This window comes from Aspergillus sydowii (assembly GCF_001890705.1).
Source record: "Aspergillus sydowii CBS 593.65 unplaced genomic scaffold ASPSYscaffold_9, whole genome shotgun sequence".
NCBI classification, from domain to species: domain Eukaryota; kingdom Fungi; phylum Ascomycota; class Eurotiomycetes; order Eurotiales; family Aspergillaceae; genus Aspergillus; species Aspergillus sydowii.
Window position 1 is genome coordinate 981,973 of NW_024467867.1, and position 19,657 is coordinate 1,001,629.

The 19,657-nt window shown below is 49.8% G+C and overlaps 11 protein-coding genes and 1 non-coding gene across 12 annotated transcripts; 4 read left to right on the top strand and 8 right to left on the bottom strand.

Moving 5' to 3' along the window:
• Window positions 1-199: 199 nt before the first annotated feature.
• ASPSYDRAFT_80473 (MCM DNA helicase complex subunit MCM5) lies at window positions 200-2,796 on the bottom strand. The gene is made up of 3 exons (XM_040851041.1): window positions 2,606-2,796; window positions 2,423-2,549; window positions 200-2,373 (listed from the first exon to the last, which is right to left on the bottom strand). The coding sequence occupies exons 1-3, from the start codon at window positions 2,740-2,742 to the stop codon at window positions 475-477; spliced, it is 2,163 nt and encodes a 720-aa protein (XP_040700471.1). The 5' UTR covers window positions 2,743-2,796; the 3' UTR covers window positions 200-474.
• A 458-nt stretch (window positions 2,797-3,254) lies between these two features.
• Window positions 3,255-6,552, top strand: ASPSYDRAFT_99519 (vacuolar protein sorting-associated protein 54; the record flags this gene model as incomplete). Its single annotated transcript, XM_040853274.1, has 3 exons — window positions 3,255-3,471; window positions 3,523-6,325; window positions 6,375-6,552. Coding segments are annotated over 3 exons (3,198 nt in total), but the record flags the coding sequence as incomplete, so codon positions are not given.
• Window positions 6,553-6,738: 186 nt separating this feature from the next.
• On the bottom strand, window positions 6,739-7,283 carry ASPSYDRAFT_47959 (uncharacterized protein). Its single transcript, XM_040847540.1, has 2 exons — window positions 7,115-7,283; window positions 6,739-7,056 (listed from the first exon to the last, which is right to left on the bottom strand). The coding sequence occupies exons 1-2, from the start codon at window positions 7,205-7,207 to the stop codon at window positions 6,886-6,888; spliced, it is 264 nt and encodes an 87-aa protein (XP_040700473.1). The 5' UTR covers window positions 7,208-7,283; the 3' UTR covers window positions 6,739-6,885.
• A 371-nt stretch (window positions 7,284-7,654) lies between these two features.
• ASPSYDRAFT_1182318 (uncharacterized protein) lies at window positions 7,655-8,150 on the bottom strand (the record flags this gene model as incomplete). Its single annotated transcript, XM_040840381.1, has 1 exon — window positions 7,655-8,150. One exon carries the CDS (start codon window positions 8,148-8,150, stop codon window positions 7,671-7,673), a length of 480 nt encoding a protein of 159 aa, XP_040700474.1. The 3' UTR covers window positions 7,655-7,670.
• A 1,073-nt stretch (window positions 8,151-9,223) lies between these two features.
• Window positions 9,224-9,985, top strand: ASPSYDRAFT_47960 (uncharacterized protein). Its single transcript, XM_040847541.1, has 3 exons — window positions 9,224-9,531; window positions 9,600-9,811; window positions 9,876-9,985. The coding sequence occupies exons 1-3, from the start codon at window positions 9,373-9,375 to the stop codon at window positions 9,892-9,894; spliced, it is 390 nt and encodes a 129-aa protein (XP_040700475.1). The 5' UTR covers window positions 9,224-9,372; the 3' UTR covers window positions 9,895-9,985.
• A 175-nt stretch (window positions 9,986-10,160) lies between these two features.
• On the top strand, window positions 10,161-11,369 carry ASPSYDRAFT_156712 (putative phosphatidylserine decarboxylase; the record flags this gene model as incomplete). Its single annotated transcript, XM_040842581.1, has 5 exons — window positions 10,161-10,220; window positions 10,270-10,311; window positions 10,361-10,496; window positions 10,559-11,129; window positions 11,165-11,369. 5 exons carry the CDS (start codon window positions 10,161-10,163, stop codon window positions 11,367-11,369), a joined length of 1,014 nt encoding a protein of 337 aa, XP_040700476.1.
• Window positions 11,370-12,496: 1,127 nt separating this feature from the next.
• On the top strand, window positions 12,497-12,895 carry ASPSYDRAFT_1151729 (uncharacterized protein). Its single transcript, XM_040839989.1, has one exon. The coding sequence runs from the start codon at window positions 12,582-12,584 to the stop codon at window positions 12,819-12,821; it is 240 nt and encodes a 79-aa protein (XP_040700477.1). The 5' UTR covers window positions 12,497-12,581; the 3' UTR covers window positions 12,822-12,895.
• On the bottom strand, window positions 12,554-14,169 carry ASPSYDRAFT_70629 (uncharacterized protein; the record flags this gene model as incomplete). The annotated part of the gene is made up of 3 exons (XM_040850517.1): window positions 12,554-13,465; window positions 13,535-13,823; window positions 13,911-14,169. 3 exons carry the CDS (start codon window positions 14,167-14,169, stop codon window positions 12,970-12,972), a joined length of 1,044 nt encoding a protein of 347 aa, XP_040700478.1. The 3' UTR covers window positions 12,554-12,969.
• A 293-nt stretch (window positions 14,170-14,462) lies between these two features.
• Window positions 14,463-15,817, bottom strand: ASPSYDRAFT_47965 (aldo/keto reductase family protein). Its single transcript, XM_040847542.1, has 2 exons — window positions 15,389-15,817; window positions 14,463-15,314 (listed from the first exon to the last, which is right to left on the bottom strand). The coding sequence occupies exons 1-2, from the start codon at window positions 15,674-15,676 to the stop codon at window positions 14,601-14,603; spliced, it is 1,002 nt and encodes a 333-aa protein (XP_040700479.1). The 5' UTR covers window positions 15,677-15,817; the 3' UTR covers window positions 14,463-14,600.
• A 319-nt stretch (window positions 15,818-16,136) lies between these two features.
• Window positions 16,137-17,601, bottom strand: ASPSYDRAFT_47966 (endonuclease/exonuclease/phosphatase family protein). Its single transcript, XM_040847543.1, has one exon. It carries the CDS (start codon window positions 17,330-17,332, stop codon window positions 16,298-16,300), a length of 1,035 nt encoding a protein of 344 aa, XP_040700480.1. The 5' UTR covers window positions 17,333-17,601; the 3' UTR covers window positions 16,137-16,297.
• Window positions 17,602-17,660: 59 nt separating this feature from the next.
• On the bottom strand, window positions 17,661-17,753 carry ASPSYDRAFT_t108. Its single transcript has one exon. It is a non-coding gene; the product is annotated as a tRNA-Thr (tRNA).
• A 186-nt stretch (window positions 17,754-17,939) lies between these two features.
• ASPSYDRAFT_1182328 (uncharacterized protein) lies at window positions 17,940-19,614 on the bottom strand (the record flags this gene model as incomplete). Its single annotated transcript, XM_040840382.1, has 3 exons — window positions 17,940-18,862; window positions 18,930-19,232; window positions 19,299-19,614. The coding sequence occupies 3 exons, from the start codon at window positions 19,612-19,614 to the stop codon at window positions 17,940-17,942; spliced, it is 1,542 nt and encodes a 513-aa protein (XP_040700481.1).
• Window positions 19,615-19,657: the final 43 nt, after the last annotated feature.

Sequence of the window (19,657 nt, forward strand, 5' to 3'; positions counted from 1 at the left end):
GGATGGATGGTATTAAGACGGGTCGTTGAAGAGTGAAATGCGGGATGCGGGATGCTTGGTGGGGTTCTCGCCTACAGTCGGATACAGATGGGCCTGGCCCTGTCGCAGTTCCAGTAACCATGGGGCAGACCAAAAGCGAAGGGTTCGAACGAGATATCAATCCTGTAACTGGGGTCCTGTAAATGGGGCCGGTAAAACTGGTTAAACCTTTATGAACATTTGTATATTTTATTTGTAGTCGACAAATTTCTGGCGTCAATAATATGTATATTCGCCGGATACTGTTGGAATATAACATTAAAAAATTGATATCATGTCCATGACCAAGTGTCATCAAGTATTTAATATTTCATAAAAGTGTACATCAACGTCAAACCAACGCCGTGCCCTTCAACCCGCTGTGCCTAACCCAATTAAAGGTATCGTGTCTGATATGCTTTACTACAGAAATCAACAATAAACCTGAAGCCAAGTCTATACACCCTGTCGGTATACTTGTGATCCCCCAGAGCGAATCTGGAGAGTGCTCCTCCGCTGCAGAACAATAATCGCCCTGTTGAGCGCTTGTTCCGTGTAGCCTCGTCCATCGACAAACTCGCGCCGCAGTGTTGCAAGACTCGTGCTCCATCCAATAGGGAGTCGGCGCTTCAATTCGTCTTCGATCTTTGAGACTTCCTCCATCATCTCTTTGCTTCCTTGGCCCTCGCCCTGGGTGATGGCGTCCATTGTCGACGCGAGGAAGATGCGAATGGCTTCATCGACGTGAGCCTCGGTTGCGATGGGCTGGAGGGCCAACTTGGCAAGTGACTCGGTGATACGGACAATGGCCTCTAGCTGACGGACTGTGATGGGGATCGAGGATCGCGCGTTGGCGTCAAGCTCGGCACGGTGGACCTGCTTACGGATCGAGACGAAATGGGATGAGAGCTTTTCTGCTGCTTCGGGTGAGAGACGGGGCGCACACCGGCTGCGGCAGTAGCTGATGTATCGCTTCATCTTCTCAAGCGGGATCTCGGCTTCGACTTGCTCTTCAACGCCTCTGCCACCCATGTGTACTCCCATGACGTGACGCGCAATGTTCTCATCGCGGTTGCGGTCGTGGTCGTCGCGGACGACGAAGATCATATCGAAACGGGAAAGAATGGTAGTTTGGAAGTCGATGTTCTCACCGGGTGTCTTGAGATCATCGTATCGACCGAAGATAGGGTTTGCAGCAGCCAGCACAGATGTTCTTGAATTGAGGATGGTCGTGATACCGGCCTTGGCGATGGATATCGTTTGTTGTTCCATGGCTTCGTGAATGGCAACTCGGTCTTCATCTCTCATTTTGTCGAACTCATCGATACACACCACACCTCCGTCAGCAAGCACCATTGCACCACCTTCGAGGTAGAACTCGCGAGTAGCTGGATCTCTTTGTACAGAGGCCGTTAGACCAGCGGCCGACGAACCCTTACCGGAGGTGTAGATCGCAATGGGCGATACCTTTTCCGTGAACTTGAGCAATTGAGACTTGGCCGTACCAGGGTCACCCAGAAGAAGGACGTTGATATCTCCACGAAGTTTCATGCCATCGGGAAGAATTTTTTTCGAGCCTCCCATAAGCAGACAGACGATAGACTTCTTGATGTCCAAGTTTCCGTAGATTGAAGGAGCAATACTCCGCGCAAGAGCGTCATATAAATCGGGACGGCGGCTGAGTTGAAGAAATTCTTGCTCCTCCTCTTCTGTGAATAGGTAGCTACCTTTGGCAGTATGGTCGAGGTCTGTCGCAATACCGACAGCCCTCAAATAGGGGGTGCGGATGGCCACCGCACCACCATCCTTCTTTCCTCCTTTTTGATAGATCGAGAAAATACCCATAACTGTACAGCGGGAGCCGGGAACGACTTTGTTCGCGAGGTATCGATCAGCCGAGATAGAAACGTGTCGCGGCAGTTCGCCAACTGGAACCTGATCGGGCGCCTCTTGGAGTTTAAGCACTTGCTGGTCGACGAATTGAGACTTTTCGTGAGCAACGACGTAAGGGTCAAGTGGACATTGATCGCCAGGCTCATGGTCACCGGGGTCCCGCTGACGGCCGCACCGCCTGGGAAGGGTGAGACCAGAAAATCCACCGTCGACCCGGATATTGTCGGCATGGTCGCAAGATTTGCAACGAATGTGAACGGTTGTGGCCTTGGAGGACACCGTTGAGGCGCCAATTACGATACCTGGAATTCGAACAAGATGGGAGATATTTGTTGCGTTCAAGTCACGAATGGAGATGTGGGTGGCGGAGGAATGGAGGAGTAGTTGGTGGGATGGGAGCACAACATCACGCTGCGAGGGGAAAACGATTCGCTGAGTGCATTGTTGCAGAGCGCTTTCGAACTATGATGATGTGAGTATGCGCCAATTTGTTGGGTGACCAGATACTGACGAGGGGGATGATATCTGCAGGCTCGGTCGTGAGTTTGTGGGCCAATTCTTCGTTGTAGGAGATCAGGTGGGCAATGTCGACGTCGCAGTAGTACTGCTTGATGAGAACATTTTGGCGTAATTGGTCTCTAATACTTATATTAGCCTTGCCCGCATCAATGTATCTCGAGGGTGTCGCTCATACCGGTAAATAAAAGCGTTATCCAGCTGAAACTCCAGAATGAACTCCCGCAGTCTGGCCTGGATTTGTGTGCGAGATTCGTCGGCACCGTCAGTGCTAGGAGCAAGAACGCTCAGTGTATAAGGTGTACGTCTGTCCATGGCGATAACAGAGTGCGGGTGTGAGGTCGAGGAGAATGTACGGTTGAAGCATCACCAGTCAAGGAGGCAGCAAAATGAATCTTCCAGCAAGACACGAAGAGAACGCGTCGCGTCCACCTCACGCGTTAAGTGGATTTTGCCAGATTTCCAAGGCAGCAGTCAGGCACGGTATGGGAGCGGAATATTAATGTTTCCGACAGCACACAAACAGCTTAGCGCCATAGGGGCCGAGCTGCGACCTTACCCGATTTGGATGAGCTGCGGCAGCACAGCAGCCGACTATCGTTCTGACAGATGAAGTGTCGTTACTTTTGAGATTCTATTGTTTGACTTGTCCGGTTCTTTCGTTAGAGTAGCCCTGCCCAACTTCGTCAATCGGCTACGCTTATAACCTTGGACTCCTTAACCTGAGTCTCCGCTCGGACGACTGCGTTCATAGCTGCCACTTGTCATGGTGAGGTGAGTGCGAACGGACTAGGTGGCTGCCAGAGTCGCCAGTTTGACTCGGCGAGATGTCTGCGAGTCCGCGGAAGTCGATTGATAGCTTAGCTTCGGGCGCGTCGACTCCCTCCTTATCTCAATACTCGTTCAATCAGGTGGAATCTCCCCGGGTCGCGCCTCAGAAGTACCCCCTGAGGAGAGGTTCAACAGCCAGCTCAATCGTGAGCATTGGCGGCGTCCTTGATCCTTCTAATCGACATGGAGCGATAGCAGAATCAGGGCAGAATGGTGCGTCGGGATATTCTTTGAGATGACTCCGTTCTCCGACTGACTGAATAGCCATTTCTACCCTCCTTCAACCTCCGATCGTCCGCACCGGCTTGGTGCCTCATTCTTCGGCTGCGACTGGCGGATACAAACCCCCGAGTACCCGCGATATTCCACCTGTTGCGTTGACGAACATCCCCCATGTCGATCGGAAAGTCTTCGAACCATACCTGACGCAAGTGGGGTCCTTATACGAGGTCTTTCAGGAGGCGAAGGAGGGCAGCGGGGAGCAGGATTCACAGCTAGCACGAGGTGCCGGTAAAGCCTCGCCAAGGCCGGATGATTATGAGTCGCTGATCCCAAGATCGCTTGAACGTCGGCCCTCTGCGATATCGAGCAATTCCCGGTCAAGTTCTCCGTATAGCCCCGCGGGTAGGAAGAGATCATCGAACAGGGGCCGACCCCCAGCCATCACTCCTTTGTCGACTATCCCTCCTGTTTACTTCGAAGATGATTTCCATCTTGAAAACCCGCGTACTTTTGATGTGGTTTCAGAGAGATCCGAGGTTGTTACACCCCCACAGGCGCCGAGTAAGGACAATCGAGTGGATATTATTGAGCCTGTGCAAACAGGGAGAAAGGTGCTTGCAACAAACGCTATTTTACAAGAGAAGCTCTCCTGGTACATGGATACTGTGGAAATACACCTCATCTCATCCATATCTACCGCCTCCAAATCCTTTTTCACTGCCCTGGGCTCGTTACGCGAATTACATGCCGAGGCTGCGGACTCTGTCAAACGAATTCAGGTACTACGAAAGGACCTGCAAAAGATCGATAAGGAGATGGCATTGGGTGGACTGAAGATTGTAAATTTGCGACGTCGAAGAGAAAATGTTCGCATGCTTTCAGATGCAGTCTCACAGCTTCGGGATGTCATCAAATCTGTGACCCGCTGCGAGGAGCTAGCTGAGAACGGAGATATTGAAGAAGCAGCGGACGGCCTCGAGAACGTCGAGAGGTTGATGGCCGGAGACTATATTCCTGACCAATCCACGGAAGATGAGCCTCGGAAAACCGTCGATTTGCGAAGACTCAAAGCTTTGGAGGGTGCATCCAATGAACTTGATCGGTTAAGATATCAGATTGGCACGGGCTACGAGAACCGATTCTTGAACGAGCTTCTTGGCGATCTGAGGCGTCACGTTGACAATGCCCCGTTAGCCGCAACAGTGCAAAGATGGGGTTATTCGTTCCAAAGGCAACGCGGAGGCCAACGGTCTAGCATTGCAGAGCCACCAGCCTACATGTCTATTGATGATAACCTGCGGTCTCGACTGCGCTTGCACCTCACTGGCCTCGCCCGTGTGAACCATACTACTCCGGCTGCGACGGCGTTCAAAGCCGCCATCCTGCGAGAGATGAAGAGTTTGATTCGTAGACACATGCCAAGTAGCAATGACGACGATAACGAGTCTATGGTGTCGGTGTCCACTCACCGGTCTCACCAGCTGAGTTCGCAGGAGAAGTCGTCCATTCTTGCTCGCAACCTCCGCGCTATGGATGCCGAAGATGCGTACAATATGCTTGCTCAGGTTTATGCTGGCGTCAGTGAGTCATTACGCAGATTGAGTGTCCAAGTTAAGGTTCTTCTTGACATTGCAAGTGGACTTGGAGGTCTTCAGAGCCCCAAATCCCCAGTACCGAACACGGAAAGACGACCATCGGCCCACGCGGCGCAGGATGAGATTCTCCAGGTGCTGGATATGTCTAGTCTGCTTGGGCAGGCAGTCGATATTGCCCAGTCTCAGGCGACCAAGGTACTGAAGGTTCGGTCGGAGCAAACGGCCAATTTGTCGAAAGAGGATTTCGTGAAATACTTCACTCTAAACAGGCTTTTTGCAGATGAATGTGAAGCAATCTCGGGCCGCAGTGGCACCGCTTTTAAGACTGCCGTTGGCAACCAGATTCGCGATTTCATTAGCCGGTTTGGCAACGAACAACGGCACCGCATAGTACAGGTGATGGACTCTGATCGCTGGGATGCCAAGGACTTTGGAGAAGCCGAGACGGAAGTCCTTGACCGCATTTTGACCGCAAGTACTAAAGATATTGACGCCTGGGTTGATGTCTCCAAGATTTGGATTCCCCAGGAGGACCGTCAAAACGCACCCACGGAACCCGCTGCTGTCAATGGAGCCAGCAAGGACAAGGACAAAGCCCGCAATGCAGTGGTCGACGAACAGAAATACATCCTTTCAGACTCGGCAATGGCGATGATGAGAAGTGTCGAGGAATATCAATTCTTGATGGCGAACATACCCAATATGATACCCGATATTTCTTCTGGTCTTCTAGAATCACTGAAATTGTTCAACTCGAGATCCTCTCAGTTAATCCTGGGCGCTGGGGCTACCAGAAGCGCCGGTCTCAAGAACATCACAACAAAGCATCTTGCGCTCTCATCACAGGCTCTAAGCTTCATCATCGCGCTGGTTCCTTATATTAGAGAATTTGTGCGTCGACACTCACCACCGAGCTCTCTGATGGCCGATTTCGACAAGGTGAAGCGGTTGTACCAGGAACACCAATCAGGGATCCACGAAAAGCTGGTCGACATTATGGGCTCTCGGTCCTCCGTGCACGTCAGCGCTATGAGAAAAATTGACTGGGATTCCAGTTCAGGGCCCGCCGGTGCCAATACGTACATGGAGACCTTGACCAAGGAAACAGGAACGTTGCACCGAGTTTTGAGCAGACACCTCCCGGAAATGACGGTGATGATGATCATGGATCCTGTTTTCAATAGCTATCGAGACCAGTGGACACGAGCGTTCGACGAGGCAGAGGCTAAAACGGAGACCGGAAAGCAGAGGTAAATCATCTCGTTTCTTTGAAAAAAGTCTTTTGCTAATCCTTTATAGGCTACATCGCGATGCAGAGTATTTCCAAGCGAAATTGAGCAAGATAGACGGATTCGGCGACTTGGGTGAACGGCTCTTAGAGCTGGTCAAACGGAAGACGACAGAAGCCAGTTCGCAGCAGTCGCCCGGCGAAGAAGCTTCCGCAAATGGTTCACCGCAACCACAAGACGAAAGTAAATCATGAGCCGGCTTCAAATATTAATCACATTGTATCTATAATTCACCCGTTTGGGACTGTACAGCACATTCGAGCGACTATATATTCTGCTTGGTTCCCCTATTCTACGTCTATAGACCTCGTCATTTTTTTGCTTCCTTTCTTATCTTTCTTTACACGTCTCTACATGGCATCAAAATTATTTAGATCATCATGCCTTTCCTCACATTCGTAATTTGCGTAACATAAGTATACAGATCTCCAGCGCCTCACTCAATGACGCAACCCGGAGTAGCTAGGCACCAGGCCTGCTAAGCCAAAACCCAAATGCGATGCGATGCAATGAAATTCAATTCACGCCTTGTGCGCACCGAGACCCTTGTTCTCGCCTAGCGTGTTGGGGTCATGGCCGCCCTTCCCGCTGCCAGTCGGGTTCTTGTACTGTCCCTGGCCGATGTAGGGCTCTGATGAGCCGGAGACTTCGGGGAGGGGCGCGGTGCGGTCGACGCGGTTCATGTGGTCATACTAAAGAGGTTGTTAGTGGAGAGGTTTTTGGCAAAAGGGGAATGCACTAGTAACGTACATCGGGGTTTGTGCCGTGGACTTTGGTCTCGCCGGCCTCAATGGGGTTGTCGGAGATTTGGTTGTCTTTTGAGAATTCGACTCCGCGAGGCATGGTTGTGGTTGATGGAAAAGTTGTTGGGAGGTAGAAGTGTTAGGCTATAGTGTTGTAGACTGATTGGAAGATAGATTAAGCTTCTGGATGGGACAGTAAGTGCCTGGAAGAAGCAGGTATATATAGACATGCTGGAGGAGAGTAGTTAGGGTTGCTGTGGGGCGTCGACGGCATGATGAAGTCATCCCCAGCAAGACCATGACCTCACCAGATGGAGTCGCTGGTTCTAGACGTGGCAGGGAAAATGACCTTGATTCTTGGTGCACTACCCCGTAATTGATGATTGGCTTGGTTCAGTGGTTATTTATGGTCGCTTTACATCATCACAGTTAATGGCGTGAGGGACAACCAGGTACAGCATCTCCACCTTCCACTACGAAAAGAAAAAAAGAAGAATATAGAATCGCTCTCTCAAAAAGGTCAACATTAATACGTAATAATTATACACTTCACCGCGTTTCTACTATCGTCCGCGACGCGTTGCTGGACTCGATCGAAATCGAGACTGCTGCGCAACCTTCCCAGCTTCTATAGTGCGGGCGTGTAGAGTGTAATTGTCTTTCGAGAAAATATAGACCACTTTAGCTTTAGCATCTGTGATTTCAGCATTCAAGGGGTCCTGTTTCCCATTGGTCATGAAAGGACCCTTTGGAGTAGATGTGCGAGTCTGAGGTCCAGAATTCAATTGGCCAAATGGCCATTGTAATTCATGACTGGGAATCGACATATCTATTAAAGGTGACCCTTCTAGACTAGTAGACGACCCTTCGACTCTGGGAGGCGATGAAACACTGTCAGAAGGCTGCTCCATAGCACCGTTGTCAGATTTCGATAGATTACGTCGCCGTGTCAGCTTTTGTAGCTTAGCTGGTACTTTTCGAAGAACTGACATCCAGAGTTGCAAGCGCTGGCGTGGAGACGAGTTGCAAACGAAGAGTGTCATACCAGTTTGAGGTCAAACAGGTTTGAAAACTCTGGTACCGAGCATGTCTACGGAGCGGTAGAGGAATATTTATGTTAGTGAGATTGGGCTGGATAAAGGGTCTCTGATGGACATGAAAGAGATGAGTCGATTGTTCCGGGTGTTTCAGTATATGGTTTCAATGGCTCTCTTACGGAGCTGGTTTAATGCTCTTTATACTAAACAATGGTAATAAGAAAATTTGCCTGGGTAGAGTTCTAGCTTTGGTTCTTTTGTGCTGCGGACAAGGGTTATTGACCGTTTCGTATTTAACAAATCCATTGATAGTTGCTAAAGGATAATAATGGGAATATTGGAAATGCATTACTTTGTTAGTGGTTTCGAAGGAGTCCTAATACATCCAGTGCCACTTTCTATGCCATGCGTTAACCGCACAGCTATGGAACGGGTTCAAAGGTACTACCTACACCAACCCTACCCCGTTACTGCTAATCACCGACCTGAAATTCCAGTCTTGCATACAATAAAGATGCACGTCAAAACAGCTTTGACTCTCCTTGCGGTCGGGCATGCTTTAGAGTCTGGCGGTCTAGTTTAAGATAGTTGCACCGTCAGCCCTAACTGATACTTTCCCGGGACAACACCATTCCAGCCCAAAAATAATACATCCGTAAAAGTGTCGCTATGAATGATAGTGAACTTACAGAATTTACCTTGGAAACACTCCAAGTGGCCAACTCCTGCCAATGGTTCGATCTAGGCATATCCCAATCGGCGGCACGATTGAATCGATTGAGATTGAAGCACCGTCCCAAAGCGCTGACAACGAACGATCGACCTGGATTTCGCCATCTAGTACGACGTATTTCCTGTAAAACAGTAAGACATTTGGACGCTAGACCCAATGCTCGTTATTCCCCCAGGTGAGATTAAGATTTTGAATAAATACAACGGAGACTGCCGCCGTTGAACTTTACACATTAAACCAAGCAAACCGCCGGAACGTGAAACCAAATTATGCTCACGTCAAGTAAAAAGCCCCGCATGGACTACCCTGGCCATGGACATGTCTGGCCCTACTTCCTGCGGAGTCGTGGCGATTGACCGTATTATGACTTCATCCCCTCGAGGGCCATCTATATAGACGATTCCTCTGCAAACAAAACCCAAAACTAATCTAACTAGCATAACACCATTATCGCCATCATAAAACAACTCATACACCGCATACCAACGCAATAAAATGTCTCACACACAAGGCTCCGGCGCAACCCCTTCGGGCAACCAGCCAACAACAACCACCCGCGGCGGCGCAAGCGCCCAGCCCACCCCAGCCAACAACGCCGGCGGAGGAAGCGGTTGGGGCGATAGCGGATTTATAAAGGGTGGAATGTCGGGATCTGTACGTTAATACCACTAATTTGCCTTTTCTATATAGAAATTCCATGCTAACGTCAATTGCTTGTACAGAACACCACGAAGCCCTCTAGCACCTCAGGTGGAATGTCCTCAATTTCAGAGCAGAAGGCCGCTGGAGAAGAGAGCTATCGACAAGATCTTGAAGAGGCGGGTGCGGTGCCCAGCGCTCAGAAGTCAAATGCCGATGCGAGTTTCATGAATCATAAGCCTGGTGGATCGGATACATTGCCTGGGTGGGAGACGGCGAAGGGGGCTTTTAATAGGTAGGTCTTTCTTTTTCACCTTGTCTTTTATTTGTAAGGGAGGATGCTGATTTGGCTGTGATAGTGTCATGGGAAATGAGTAGATGTTATTTGCTTGGGGTTTCTAAAGTGATTTCAGTTATGGGTATGGTAAACTGTAAATATTTTAAATACTCTGGCGTTTATCTCGGGAAAATACTCCTTTGATCATATTAAATCTATTTGCCCGTATCGTGGTGTGAATTGAATAGCCATAAATTGACATGGTGGTCGTGTAATAGTGACATCACACGGTCACACGGTTATATACTCAACATCGCTAGTCCATCCCCCAAAGACCCAACGACTCATTTTAAAAATAAAAGGCATAATGGGAATACTCGGCATTCTGCATGCGGCGCTGGACTATCTTCTCACCTGGGTCAAGCTGGTAGGTAGCCATCCATTCTTCCACCAGCAAAGTCATAACTAATGGTCAGATCCAAAACCGCGAGGTCGGCTGGCTCACGATCAACCGCAAGGTAAGTCACGACCTAAATGCGACTGTGGACAAGACTAAGGCTGGAACAGACGGGGGAATACATGCGTGAGCAGCAGCCTCTCGGGAAGAAACTCAAGCTGCTCCTGCTGTTTAACCCGCTAACGACATGGCTGGACACAACGCATGCGATGAGGCTGTACATGCACAACAGCGCGATTAAAGAGGGTATGTCCACTATTCCCGGGAATAATAATCAAGTCAAAGCGTAGCTGACGACAGCATAACAGGGAAGAAAGAAGCAACTCCAGGTTCTGCGAAACGCATCCGTGAATTCATCTCGTCCTACCATATAAACATGGACGACTTTGAACCCTCGGATCCCAGCGCGTACGAAACCTTTGAGGACTTCTTCATCCGACACCATAAACCAGGCTCACGGCCGATCCACGAACAAAATGACCCCAAATCTGCCGTAGTGGTTGCGGACTCCCGACTGGTGGTCTACGGGGAAGTCGCCGAGAGCAGGAAGATCTGGATAAAGGGCGTGGACTTTTCAATAACAAACCTTGTTATGGATAGGCATCTGGGCCCGCAGTTCAAGGACGGATCCGTTGCGAGTTTCAGGCTGTCGCCACAGGATTATCATCGCTATCATAGCCCTGTTACGGGGAAGATTAAGGCGTATCGGAGCATGCCCGGGGATTATTACGAGGTTGACCCGTTGGCCCTGCGGAGTGGAGTAGACATTCTGACGAGGAATGCACGGGACTACGTGGTCATTGAAACGGAGGAGTTTGGGGATGTGTTATTTGTGGCAATTGGGGCGAGTCAGGTTGGAACTGTTGAGTATGTGTCCCTGTAACAAGGATCAAGAACAAGGGCTGACTATGTAGGATCCACGAAAAATGGCAGAAACCAGGAGCCAAAGTTACAAAAGGGGATGAGCTGGGGATATTTCAGTTTGGTGGCTCGAGCATCATAGTTGCGTTCCAGAGGGACAAGATTCAGTTCGACGAGGACTTGATCAGGCCAAGTAAGCATGCTGTTGCGGTGGATGTTGAAGTCGGTATGAGCCTTGGTCGTGCTGTAAAATCATAGTTATTTGCCATATATATGCAATCCATCTACCGGGGTTCTTCCATTATAACCATAGAGAATGAACGGCTGCATTACCAGATCACCAAATGTATTCCCCAGCCCAAACAGAGCTCCGCGATGCATACGATCTCGAGCTCCAGTCCGCAGACAACCATCCAGTGCGGTTCGGGGAACTAATTCTTGAAAAGGGGAAAATCACAACTATAATTGTATTCAGTGCGTGCTATTGCCTGGTTGAGTCTTCTCCGGTGACATGCCATAACACAGACGCCTACCCAGTCCGCCACTTCTTCTGTGTTTACGACAAGGAATATGTCCGCACAGCCTCCAGCCATCTCACTAGATGCGTTATCGAACCAATCCCCAACAATCCCCAACAATCCCGGGCCCATTCAATTGATAATAATCCGATGCGGTGGCCCGTTCTTGATCGTCCCGTACATCGACGAAACGTCCGCCTCGTTCCCGGTTTACAGTGTCTCAGACGGAAAGTTATACGAGAAGCTGCATATGCGGCGGGCTTTGGATAATATCATGCAGCTCAACGCTGTGAGCCTTGCTGATTTACGTGCCCATTGTAGCCCATTATAAGGTCCACTTGGCTATAGAATGCTGATGCCAATATGGTACTCTTATCGGATACTCTGGAACGACGCGACGAACGTCGACGCATTGGACCTTGGGCATTGAGGATGATTGAGGCAGCTCCATGTTTACTTGTTTTGGAATAGAACGGAATATCATTCCACGTCATGATGTTCGTATCCCGTTGGAAAACCACTCATGAAGGACATCTGGCTATAAATCACTATATCGCTGACGTGAGGAATTTATGTACTTGGCAATGTCTTGCTTTGACCGTGCATTCCGTGTCTGGACTTGGCCACCTCTTTTTTATTTGTTTGTGGATTATTTCGGGAAGGGACGATGATGGTTTCAGGGAAGAGCCCGATCATAAGTCGTACCTGCCATGTTAATAGAAAGCAGTGGGTGGTACCTTCCGGAATGGCTGAATTGGCCTGTCGTAATTAGGGTTACAGTAAGTCTCTGCCCTACACCAGACACTTGGTGACACCTCTATGTAGTAGAACTGATATTGATCTCATTATCTATGAAAGAAGGTTTTCCAAGAGTATACACAATAATATGATTGAATATTCAGGATAGGAAGCTTACAGCAGACCCCGAAATGTCTGGCTGCCCTCGTGCTGGATGCCTGTTAATCCTGACGGCAGGTGCTGGAACCCAAAGTTGTACACAGTCCACGAGTGTCTGCGTTCAAAGCTTATAGAATCGACTACAATGTTGATGCAAAACACATGCAGTCTATTCCACTTGATCGAGAGCATATACTGGCTACAGTGTGCCACCCCTTCTGGGAATAGCCGTCCTAGCTCTCGCTTATCGCCCAGGCAGACACTCGTTGCGACGATATCCCTCGTTTCGCCGTAGCTGTCTGGTATTTTGATCTCAGTGGTGGTGGGCTTAAGAGTCCATATATAGGGACAGCCACGCCCGTACTGGGGAGCGACAGCAAAATGCCTGAAGGGGTCAATGGCGACTGCTCCGTGGTTCTCGCCATCCAATATCTCTGTCAAGTCTAGAACTTCAACTCCTGGTCAACGAAGTTACCATCAGCATCAGACGCAAACTTGTGGATCTTGGTCAACTTCGACTCCTCATCATCAACGTCGACTTGGCTGATGAGTGCAAATGCGCTCTCGTTTGGTCGGCACGAAACTACGACTTCCGTGTTAAGCCAGAAGTCTATTTCAATTTCTAGCAGACGACGCCCATTCTTAGGATCGATGAGCTGAAGGATACCGTAATCTTCGATAGCGAAGATGATATCCCGCCCGGCAATGCGATGCACTTCGATCCCGGACACAGGGGCAAGGCCAACCAGTGATGGGAGACTATAGAGCCAGGTGCCTGCTCGGACATCATACAGCTCAATGTCGGTGGCATTTTCACCGTAGCGATAGATGACTTCTGGCCCCATGTGTATCATAGTGTCGGCGTGGCGTTGAACATTGGTTAGAAACATCTTCTTGAACCATAGTTCTTGGCCTGTATTCAAGTCTAGCAGGTGTTCTCTAAGGTTAATTAGTCTCAATATTGGAAGTTCATTGCAAGGATATTATGTCAAGAAGCCATTGTCTTACCTATATTCACGCGATAGCGGGCGCTTGAGTACGATCAAAATAAGCCCGTCAGAGTTCAAATTTAAAGAACAAAGCACGAGGGGCCTGTAAATTTCGAAATCCAATTTCCGAAGAGGAAACAGCCTCCCTCCATCTTCGTAGTCAAGGCGTTGCCAGGCGATAAAGCCGTCAGTCTTCCAGGCGCGGTAGTTGCCGGCTACTGTGAAGCAATATGAGTCAGAACAGTCCAGGTCATTTTGACTTACTACGTTCCCAGCGACCCATCTTTCCCGAAGTCCGTGTTCAATAGCTAAATAGTACAGAGTTGTCAGTCTTCAGTCTTCAGGTACAGAAAGAGAGATATATAACAAAGGCTGGTTGGTGGGGGAAGACTTACCGCATTTATTAAACACTCTGGATATCACTTCACTATCTCCCCTATCAACCTCAGCTGTCTCGTTCCACTTCTCGGGAAAGTGTTCTCGCAGCCCCCAACTAGCAATACAGTCTTTCCAATGTTTGCTAACCCGCAGACTGCGTGCCAAGTCCGAGATACTTAGATTAGCCAAGACCAAAGCTGCGCAGTCCCAGACTAGAGCATTGAAGGGATCAGCGGTAGTAGTCGACTGCTTTGAAGTTGGGGTTTCGAGAGACATTGTATCGGTGGGAGGAGATATTCAAAATAGAATTACAACTGAGTGTGAAGCCCACGAGAGCACGCCTGCAGTTTGAAGATATTTATACCTATGAAGAAAGCGTTGTCGCTTTGCCTGTACTAACAAAAGACATGGTGAAACCGGACCACCCATTGTATGTTGCCTTTGTTCTGTGAGAGATCCAGGTCAAAGTTTATCTCTGAGCAGAACTCACTTAGTCCCTGATAGATTTGGTTTGTTCAACTAGCTGTAACAGTCTTAAGCGTTAGGGCAAAACTGATTCCGAATATAACTGGATTTCGTATATTTCTTTAATTTTTTGGCCGTCCTCAGCATGTAAATTGTACGGTAAGCAAAATATAATTTATAATATGACATTGTCTTTAAATTATACTCCCAAACAAAATGCTCTAATAAACTGTATCCCAACCTTATTTCGGGCCATCAGACTTAACCGCCTTCTCCTGGATCTTCAGCAGGCCATCGTTATAGTTATCCAACGGCGCCTCAGCCTCAACAATCCTCCAAACCTCTTCAACCCTCTGCAGCACATCCGCACTCAAAGGCCCCCTCTTCGCAAGCCCAAGAGTCTCCCTCAACTGCTCCACATTGCGCGCCCCAAAGATAACCCTATCGCCATACTCGCCCCTCAAAGCCGAGTTATAGATAACCCACCGGTACGCCAGCTCCACCTTCGGAATCCCCGTCTGCACCGAAATCTCCTCCCAGAGCTTCAACCCCTCAAGCATCTTCGGCTTGTGATACAGCTCATGGTACAACCCCCCAATACTAGACGACGGGTCCCAGCGGCCTCCGGCACCCTTCGTGAGCTGCTCCACGCTTTTGGTCAGAAAGCCGCCCGCGATAGGCGAGTACGCGTAGAACTGGATCCCGTGCTTGCGCAGGACGGGCAGGAGTTCTGACTCGGCGCGTCGTGCAACGGCAGAGTAGTTCCCCTGGTAGACGGATGGCGCGATCCAGTTCTTCTCTTTGGAGATCTGCATGAGTTCTTCGACTTCCGGGGCGAGGAAGTTGGAGATTCCGAAGCGTTTGATTTTGCCTTCGGTGTAGAGGGTGTTTATGGCGTTGACTTGGACTTCGAAGGGGACTTGGCGGTCTGGGGAGTGAAGGTAGAAGACGTCGACCTGTTGTTGGTTAGATTAGTCTTGCTCATTCGATTTTTTAGAGTAGATTGGGGAGAGGGGAAAAAAAAGCATGCCTGGTTCGTTTGAAGTTTCTTTAGACTCTCGTTGGCGCTGGCAATGATTTTTTCTTTGCTTGATGTCCCAGCAAACCCTCCGGGGTACTTGGTGTCGATGGTATGCGTCTTTGAAGCGCCTAGATCGCCGAGGAACTTCTCGCTCTCGCCGTAGAGGGCCGCTGTGTCAATGTATTTGATGCCTTCTGCTTGGAGGATGGAAATGGCCTCCTTCATCTTCTCGACAGGGCCGAAAATCTCCTCCGACATGAAGGCGCCGCCGCCGAAGCTTAATTCAACGGGAGACATGGCGTGGATGTTAAAGTATACTGGATAAACTTGCGATGAAAGAAATGTAAACTAAAGATGTTCAGATGGATCTTTGCTGGATTGATTGATACTAAAGAACAGTGACGCTGCCTGGTATTTATATCCATATCTGTCTCATCAAGGTTCCATTCCAACTGAAATTCCATGTCCTTCTGACGATGATTCATGTTAGGGTGCTTAGAAATTGAAGCGGAGATTAGCACAATAAACACCGGTATACTCAGGCCAAAGTATATCTGCCACCGCATTCGGACCCGGCTGGCTCCACTTTACCCGCATTCCAGCTGCTTCAGGCGTCATCCGTCCCCCGACGGTTCGGAATCAGCGCTGCCCGGGGGTTTCCTCCCGGACCGAGCCCTTCCGGGGCAGGGCACCGCGGCCTCATTTCCTGTTTGGGTGATCGCAAGTTGTGTACTTGTGTTTCGTTTCTTGTTGACCGGGCAATTTTCTGCGATGTCGATGGTATCCGCATTTTGGGATGACTCTCATGCAACCTCGACGCTGAGCTCAACTGGTCTGTGTACATTACCAGGATAAGGATAATGTCTCAATGGGTACATTAGATATTCATTATCGGCGAAATTTACAGTTCCGACTGTTCTAAAGCATCCCTCTATTCCCAACCAAAACCTCCACTTCAGCCACAACCCCCAAATGATCCGTAACCCAAGGCCTCTCAAACCCCAACTCGACAATGGCCCTCCGCTCCTCCTCTCCCTCCGCCAATACCTCCGCCCCAAACCTCTCGAACCGGCGCACCTTCACACCCCCGCAGAAATAAACCTTGTCCATCCGCGAACACCCATACCGCTCCCGCTGACTCGTCGCCGCCTGCTGACCCCATGTATATCCCTCCTCTGTATCCTCCTGCCCACCGAGCTCAAGGAACGCGTCTTTGAGGTTATTCTCCCCGTGCAGGGTGCGGTCGAAGGGCTGGATGGCGTTGAAGTCCCCGCCCGCTAACGCGGCGTGGATTCCGTCGCCGTGCATGTATTCTGCGAAGAGCTTCACCTGCGGCGGGCGGAAGGGCGGGTCGAGTGCCATGGATTCAAGATGGGTATTGCAGAGGCGGAGGAGTCTTTGCCCATCTGGACCGCCGGAAGAGACATCAACGTCGACGTCGACGAAGAGGGCGTCGCGGTCCATGCGTGTTTTGGAATAGTGCACGCGGAAGGCGGATGCGATAGGGAGGCGGGCGTCGATTAGCATGGTGGTTCCGTATTGCGTTGTTGCCCAGCTTGAGGGGTCGATGTCGGTGAGGTGGAAGCGGGATTGGATCCAGGGGGTTGCGGCGATGGTGGTGAGGTCTGATGCGGTGCATTCCTGTAGGAAGATAATAGGGGCGGCGGTTGGTGGGAGGGAGCTTGTTAGGTGTTCTAGGTGGGCGAGGGCTGGTCTCATGCGGGCGGCGGCAAAGGGGAGCATGAAGTCGATGTTCCAGGTGTAGAGGGCTATTGTTGCGATAGGTGTGGTGCCCTTGATGCGCTGGGTTCCGGGGGACTGCGGCACCCACTTGGATGTTGCGGGGTCATAGTCGTAGTAGGACTGCGAGTAGGGCTCGTCAAGAGTCCAGGGCACCGATGTCTTTTTCAAGGCGGCGCCGTCCTTGATGGCCTTTCCCATAAGCGCTTCCATTGTGATGACAGTAATATTCAGTAATATTGTAAAGAGAGGAGGAATCAATCAGCCTCCAAGGTTGGAGTAGAAGGAAGTCGAGTGCGGGGAACATTTCTTACTCAGACAGACCACCAGTACATTTCAAGCTAACAAGATGAGAGAGATCCATTGGTCGAAGATATCGATCTTAATCAGGCGATTGTTTATCTTACTGATAGCAACAGTGGTCTGCGTACTGAGAAGAGGCTTATTCCAGTATGACCTTGTTGTTTCCCAGGGAAATGCTGATGATGCTGCAATACCTCGGATATACTGATGTGCGGATACTGGGCGGAAAAAAAAGTAATGCCCCCACGCCGGATTGAACGACGGACCTTTGCATGACTTTTTCCATTTTCGTGGATACAAGTGCAACGATCTACCACTGATCTATAAGGGCGTGCATTGGTGCTACGCAGTCGCTTTTGACGTTACCAGCTGGAGAACAACTGGGCTACTGTGCCCTTGGATGCTTTCGCGGGCGTCCCAGTTCAAAATTTCAACGAATATAATAGTCAGTATTTTCAAATATAAGAATAGGATTTCTCAATTTAGATGTATTAAAGATAGCTGATTATCTATTGTTTTAGCGCATCTCCAGTGTGTTTGGATCATGGGTCACATTTGACGGCATATTGCTGGGAACTCTGAACCTGAAATCAAACAGACAGTAGAACTGTCTTGGCTTGGTAAACAGGACGAATCTGTCCCAGCCTGCAAAGTTCAGCCTGCAGCCATCCGGGTCATAGTCCAAGGGCCCTGGGATGAACAGCCGGCGTGCTCTATGGTGCTTATACTTCTGGGGAAGAGTCACTTCTTGCGCCGGCCCTAAACGGAGCCATTTATCGACTTTCGTCTCGGCATCAGCTGGCAAACTACGCGCATCGATAGTGGGACTTTGGGTCTCCCGTATCGTTCGTATCCGTGGCAATACACGGCGTCCTCCCAGACTCACAGCCAGATATCTATATGGCTCGATGCCAATCTGCCTGATCTGGTCGGGATACTGACCCAAGTCTAGCACCTCTGTGCTGTCGCTGCAAATGGCCCCGGTATTTGCGTCCTGAGAGAACTTTTGTATTTTGACATACCAGTGACTGGTGCGGTGGTGGCTCAGGAAGGCGAAACCACCTTGTCCGTCAGTCTGTGGGATTATCTGCGAACCGTGACACCAAATGTGAGTTGGAATCGTTTGACCAACTTGGCCATTCTTCCCGTTGATAACATGAATGCTGTCCACGGCAGAAATGTCTCTTCTTCCGGATGGAACAGCGTTGATGTGGACTATAACTTCGTCCCCTCCTCCCTGCTGCACAGGCATTGGCGGCTTGGAATTGCGAACTGGATACGGGAATGGAACCTCGTACAGCAACCTGCCAGATCTTATATCATACGCTGTTAGATGGCGGTCATGGGGGTCAACACCAACAAAGTAAATTCTCTTTCTCCCAAGTGCAAATAGGCTGGGGTTGGGTGTTGTCCGTCGCTTCCACAGTCGCTCTCCTGTTTCTAATGAGAAAGTATAATGTCTGCTTTTGTTAGTGATTAATATACTTTTAAGGACAGGATCGCATACCTAAACACCTCCGGCCGCACAGGATGGTTGTTCGGACGGCATATTGCAGATACAAATAACCGTCTTGATTCACAGCCAAATACCGGAGATTATCCCCAGTAACTCTCCTCAAAGACAACCTTTGGACTGCATAGAGAGACCCGTTTTCTTGGAATCCCAATTTCTGGTAGAAGATGGCATCGCCTGTATGCCAGACTGTGAAGTCACCACTAATATCGAAAACGCCTGTGTCGCTGGTTTGGTATCTACGGCCGCAAGATGCGCTTCCAGACGCGAGTTTCCTGAACGCTGCATATTTGACAACTGAACACAGTGAGTGGGTGCCAGTTAATGGGTGTTGGGGTTGTTTCATGGTGCTCAGAAACGTACCTGAGTTCTTCACAGCAGCAAGCGCGCCCTCGTAACTTACTGTATTTGAGATATCTGGCCTCCACTCGTCTGGCAAGCAGTACTGGTGACCAAGAGCGACCATCCAGTGCCGCACAAAGCTTTTCCAGCCTTCACTTACCTGTTCGCAGCAAGCAAGATCCCGGATATCCAGATACTGTAGGACAATGCTGGCGCAATCCCAGGGAAGAAAGGTAAATGGATCTTTACGCTTCGTATGAGCATCTAAGCCTGGTGAAGAGCTCTTCTGTTTCTTCTTGGGCCCGCAAGATTCGGTTTTCCTCTTTCGCTTAGGCATATTTTTCACGGTATGCGGGTTGAAAAGGATATGTCAGAGCTGT

What these genes read in the sequence shown, in the direction of transcription:
- ASPSYDRAFT_80473 (XM_040851041.1), bottom strand. Translation starts at nt 2,742, where the DNA reads ATGGACAGACGTACACCTTATACACTGAGCGTTCTTGCTCCTAGCACT. An exon ending in GATAACGCTTTTATTTACCG is followed by an intron (nt 2,550 to 2,605) that starts GTATGAGCGACA and finishes TATAAGTATTAG; the next exon opens with AGACCAATTACGCCAAAATG. An exon ending in CTGCAGATATCATCCCCCTC is followed by an intron (nt 2,374 to 2,422) that starts GTCAGTATCTGG and finishes ACATCATCATAG; the next exon opens with TTCGAAAGCGCTCTGCAACA.
- ASPSYDRAFT_47959 (XM_040847540.1), bottom strand. Translation starts at nt 7,207, where the DNA reads ATGCCTCGCGGAGTCGAATTCTCAAAAGACAACCAAATCTCCGACAAC. An exon ending in TCCACGGCACAAACCCCGAT is followed by an intron (nt 7,057 to 7,114) that starts GTACGTTACTAG and finishes CAACCTCTTTAG; the next exon opens with TATGACCACATGAACCGCGT.
- ASPSYDRAFT_47960 (XM_040847541.1), top strand. Translation starts at nt 9,373, where the DNA reads ATGTCTCACACACAAGGCTCCGGCGCAACCCCTTCGGGCAACCAGCCA. An exon ending in AGGGTGGAATGTCGGGATCT is followed by an intron (nt 9,532 to 9,599) that starts GTACGTTAATAC and finishes TTGCTTGTACAG; the next exon opens with AACACCACGAAGCCCTCTAG.
- ASPSYDRAFT_1151729 (XM_040839989.1), top strand. Translation starts at nt 12,582, where the DNA reads ATGCCTGTTAATCCTGACGGCAGGTGCTGGAACCCAAAGTTGTACACA.
- ASPSYDRAFT_47965 (XM_040847542.1), bottom strand. Translation starts at nt 15,676, where the DNA reads ATGTCTCCCGTTGAATTAAGCTTCGGCGGCGGCGCCTTCATGTCGGAG. An exon ending in AGAAACTTCAAACGAACCAG is followed by an intron (nt 15,315 to 15,388) that starts GCATGCTTTTTT and finishes AACCAACAACAG; the next exon opens with GTCGACGTCTTCTACCTTCA.
- ASPSYDRAFT_47966 (XM_040847543.1), bottom strand. Translation starts at nt 17,332, where the DNA reads ATGGAAGCGCTTATGGGAAAGGCCATCAAGGACGGCGCCGCCTTGAAA.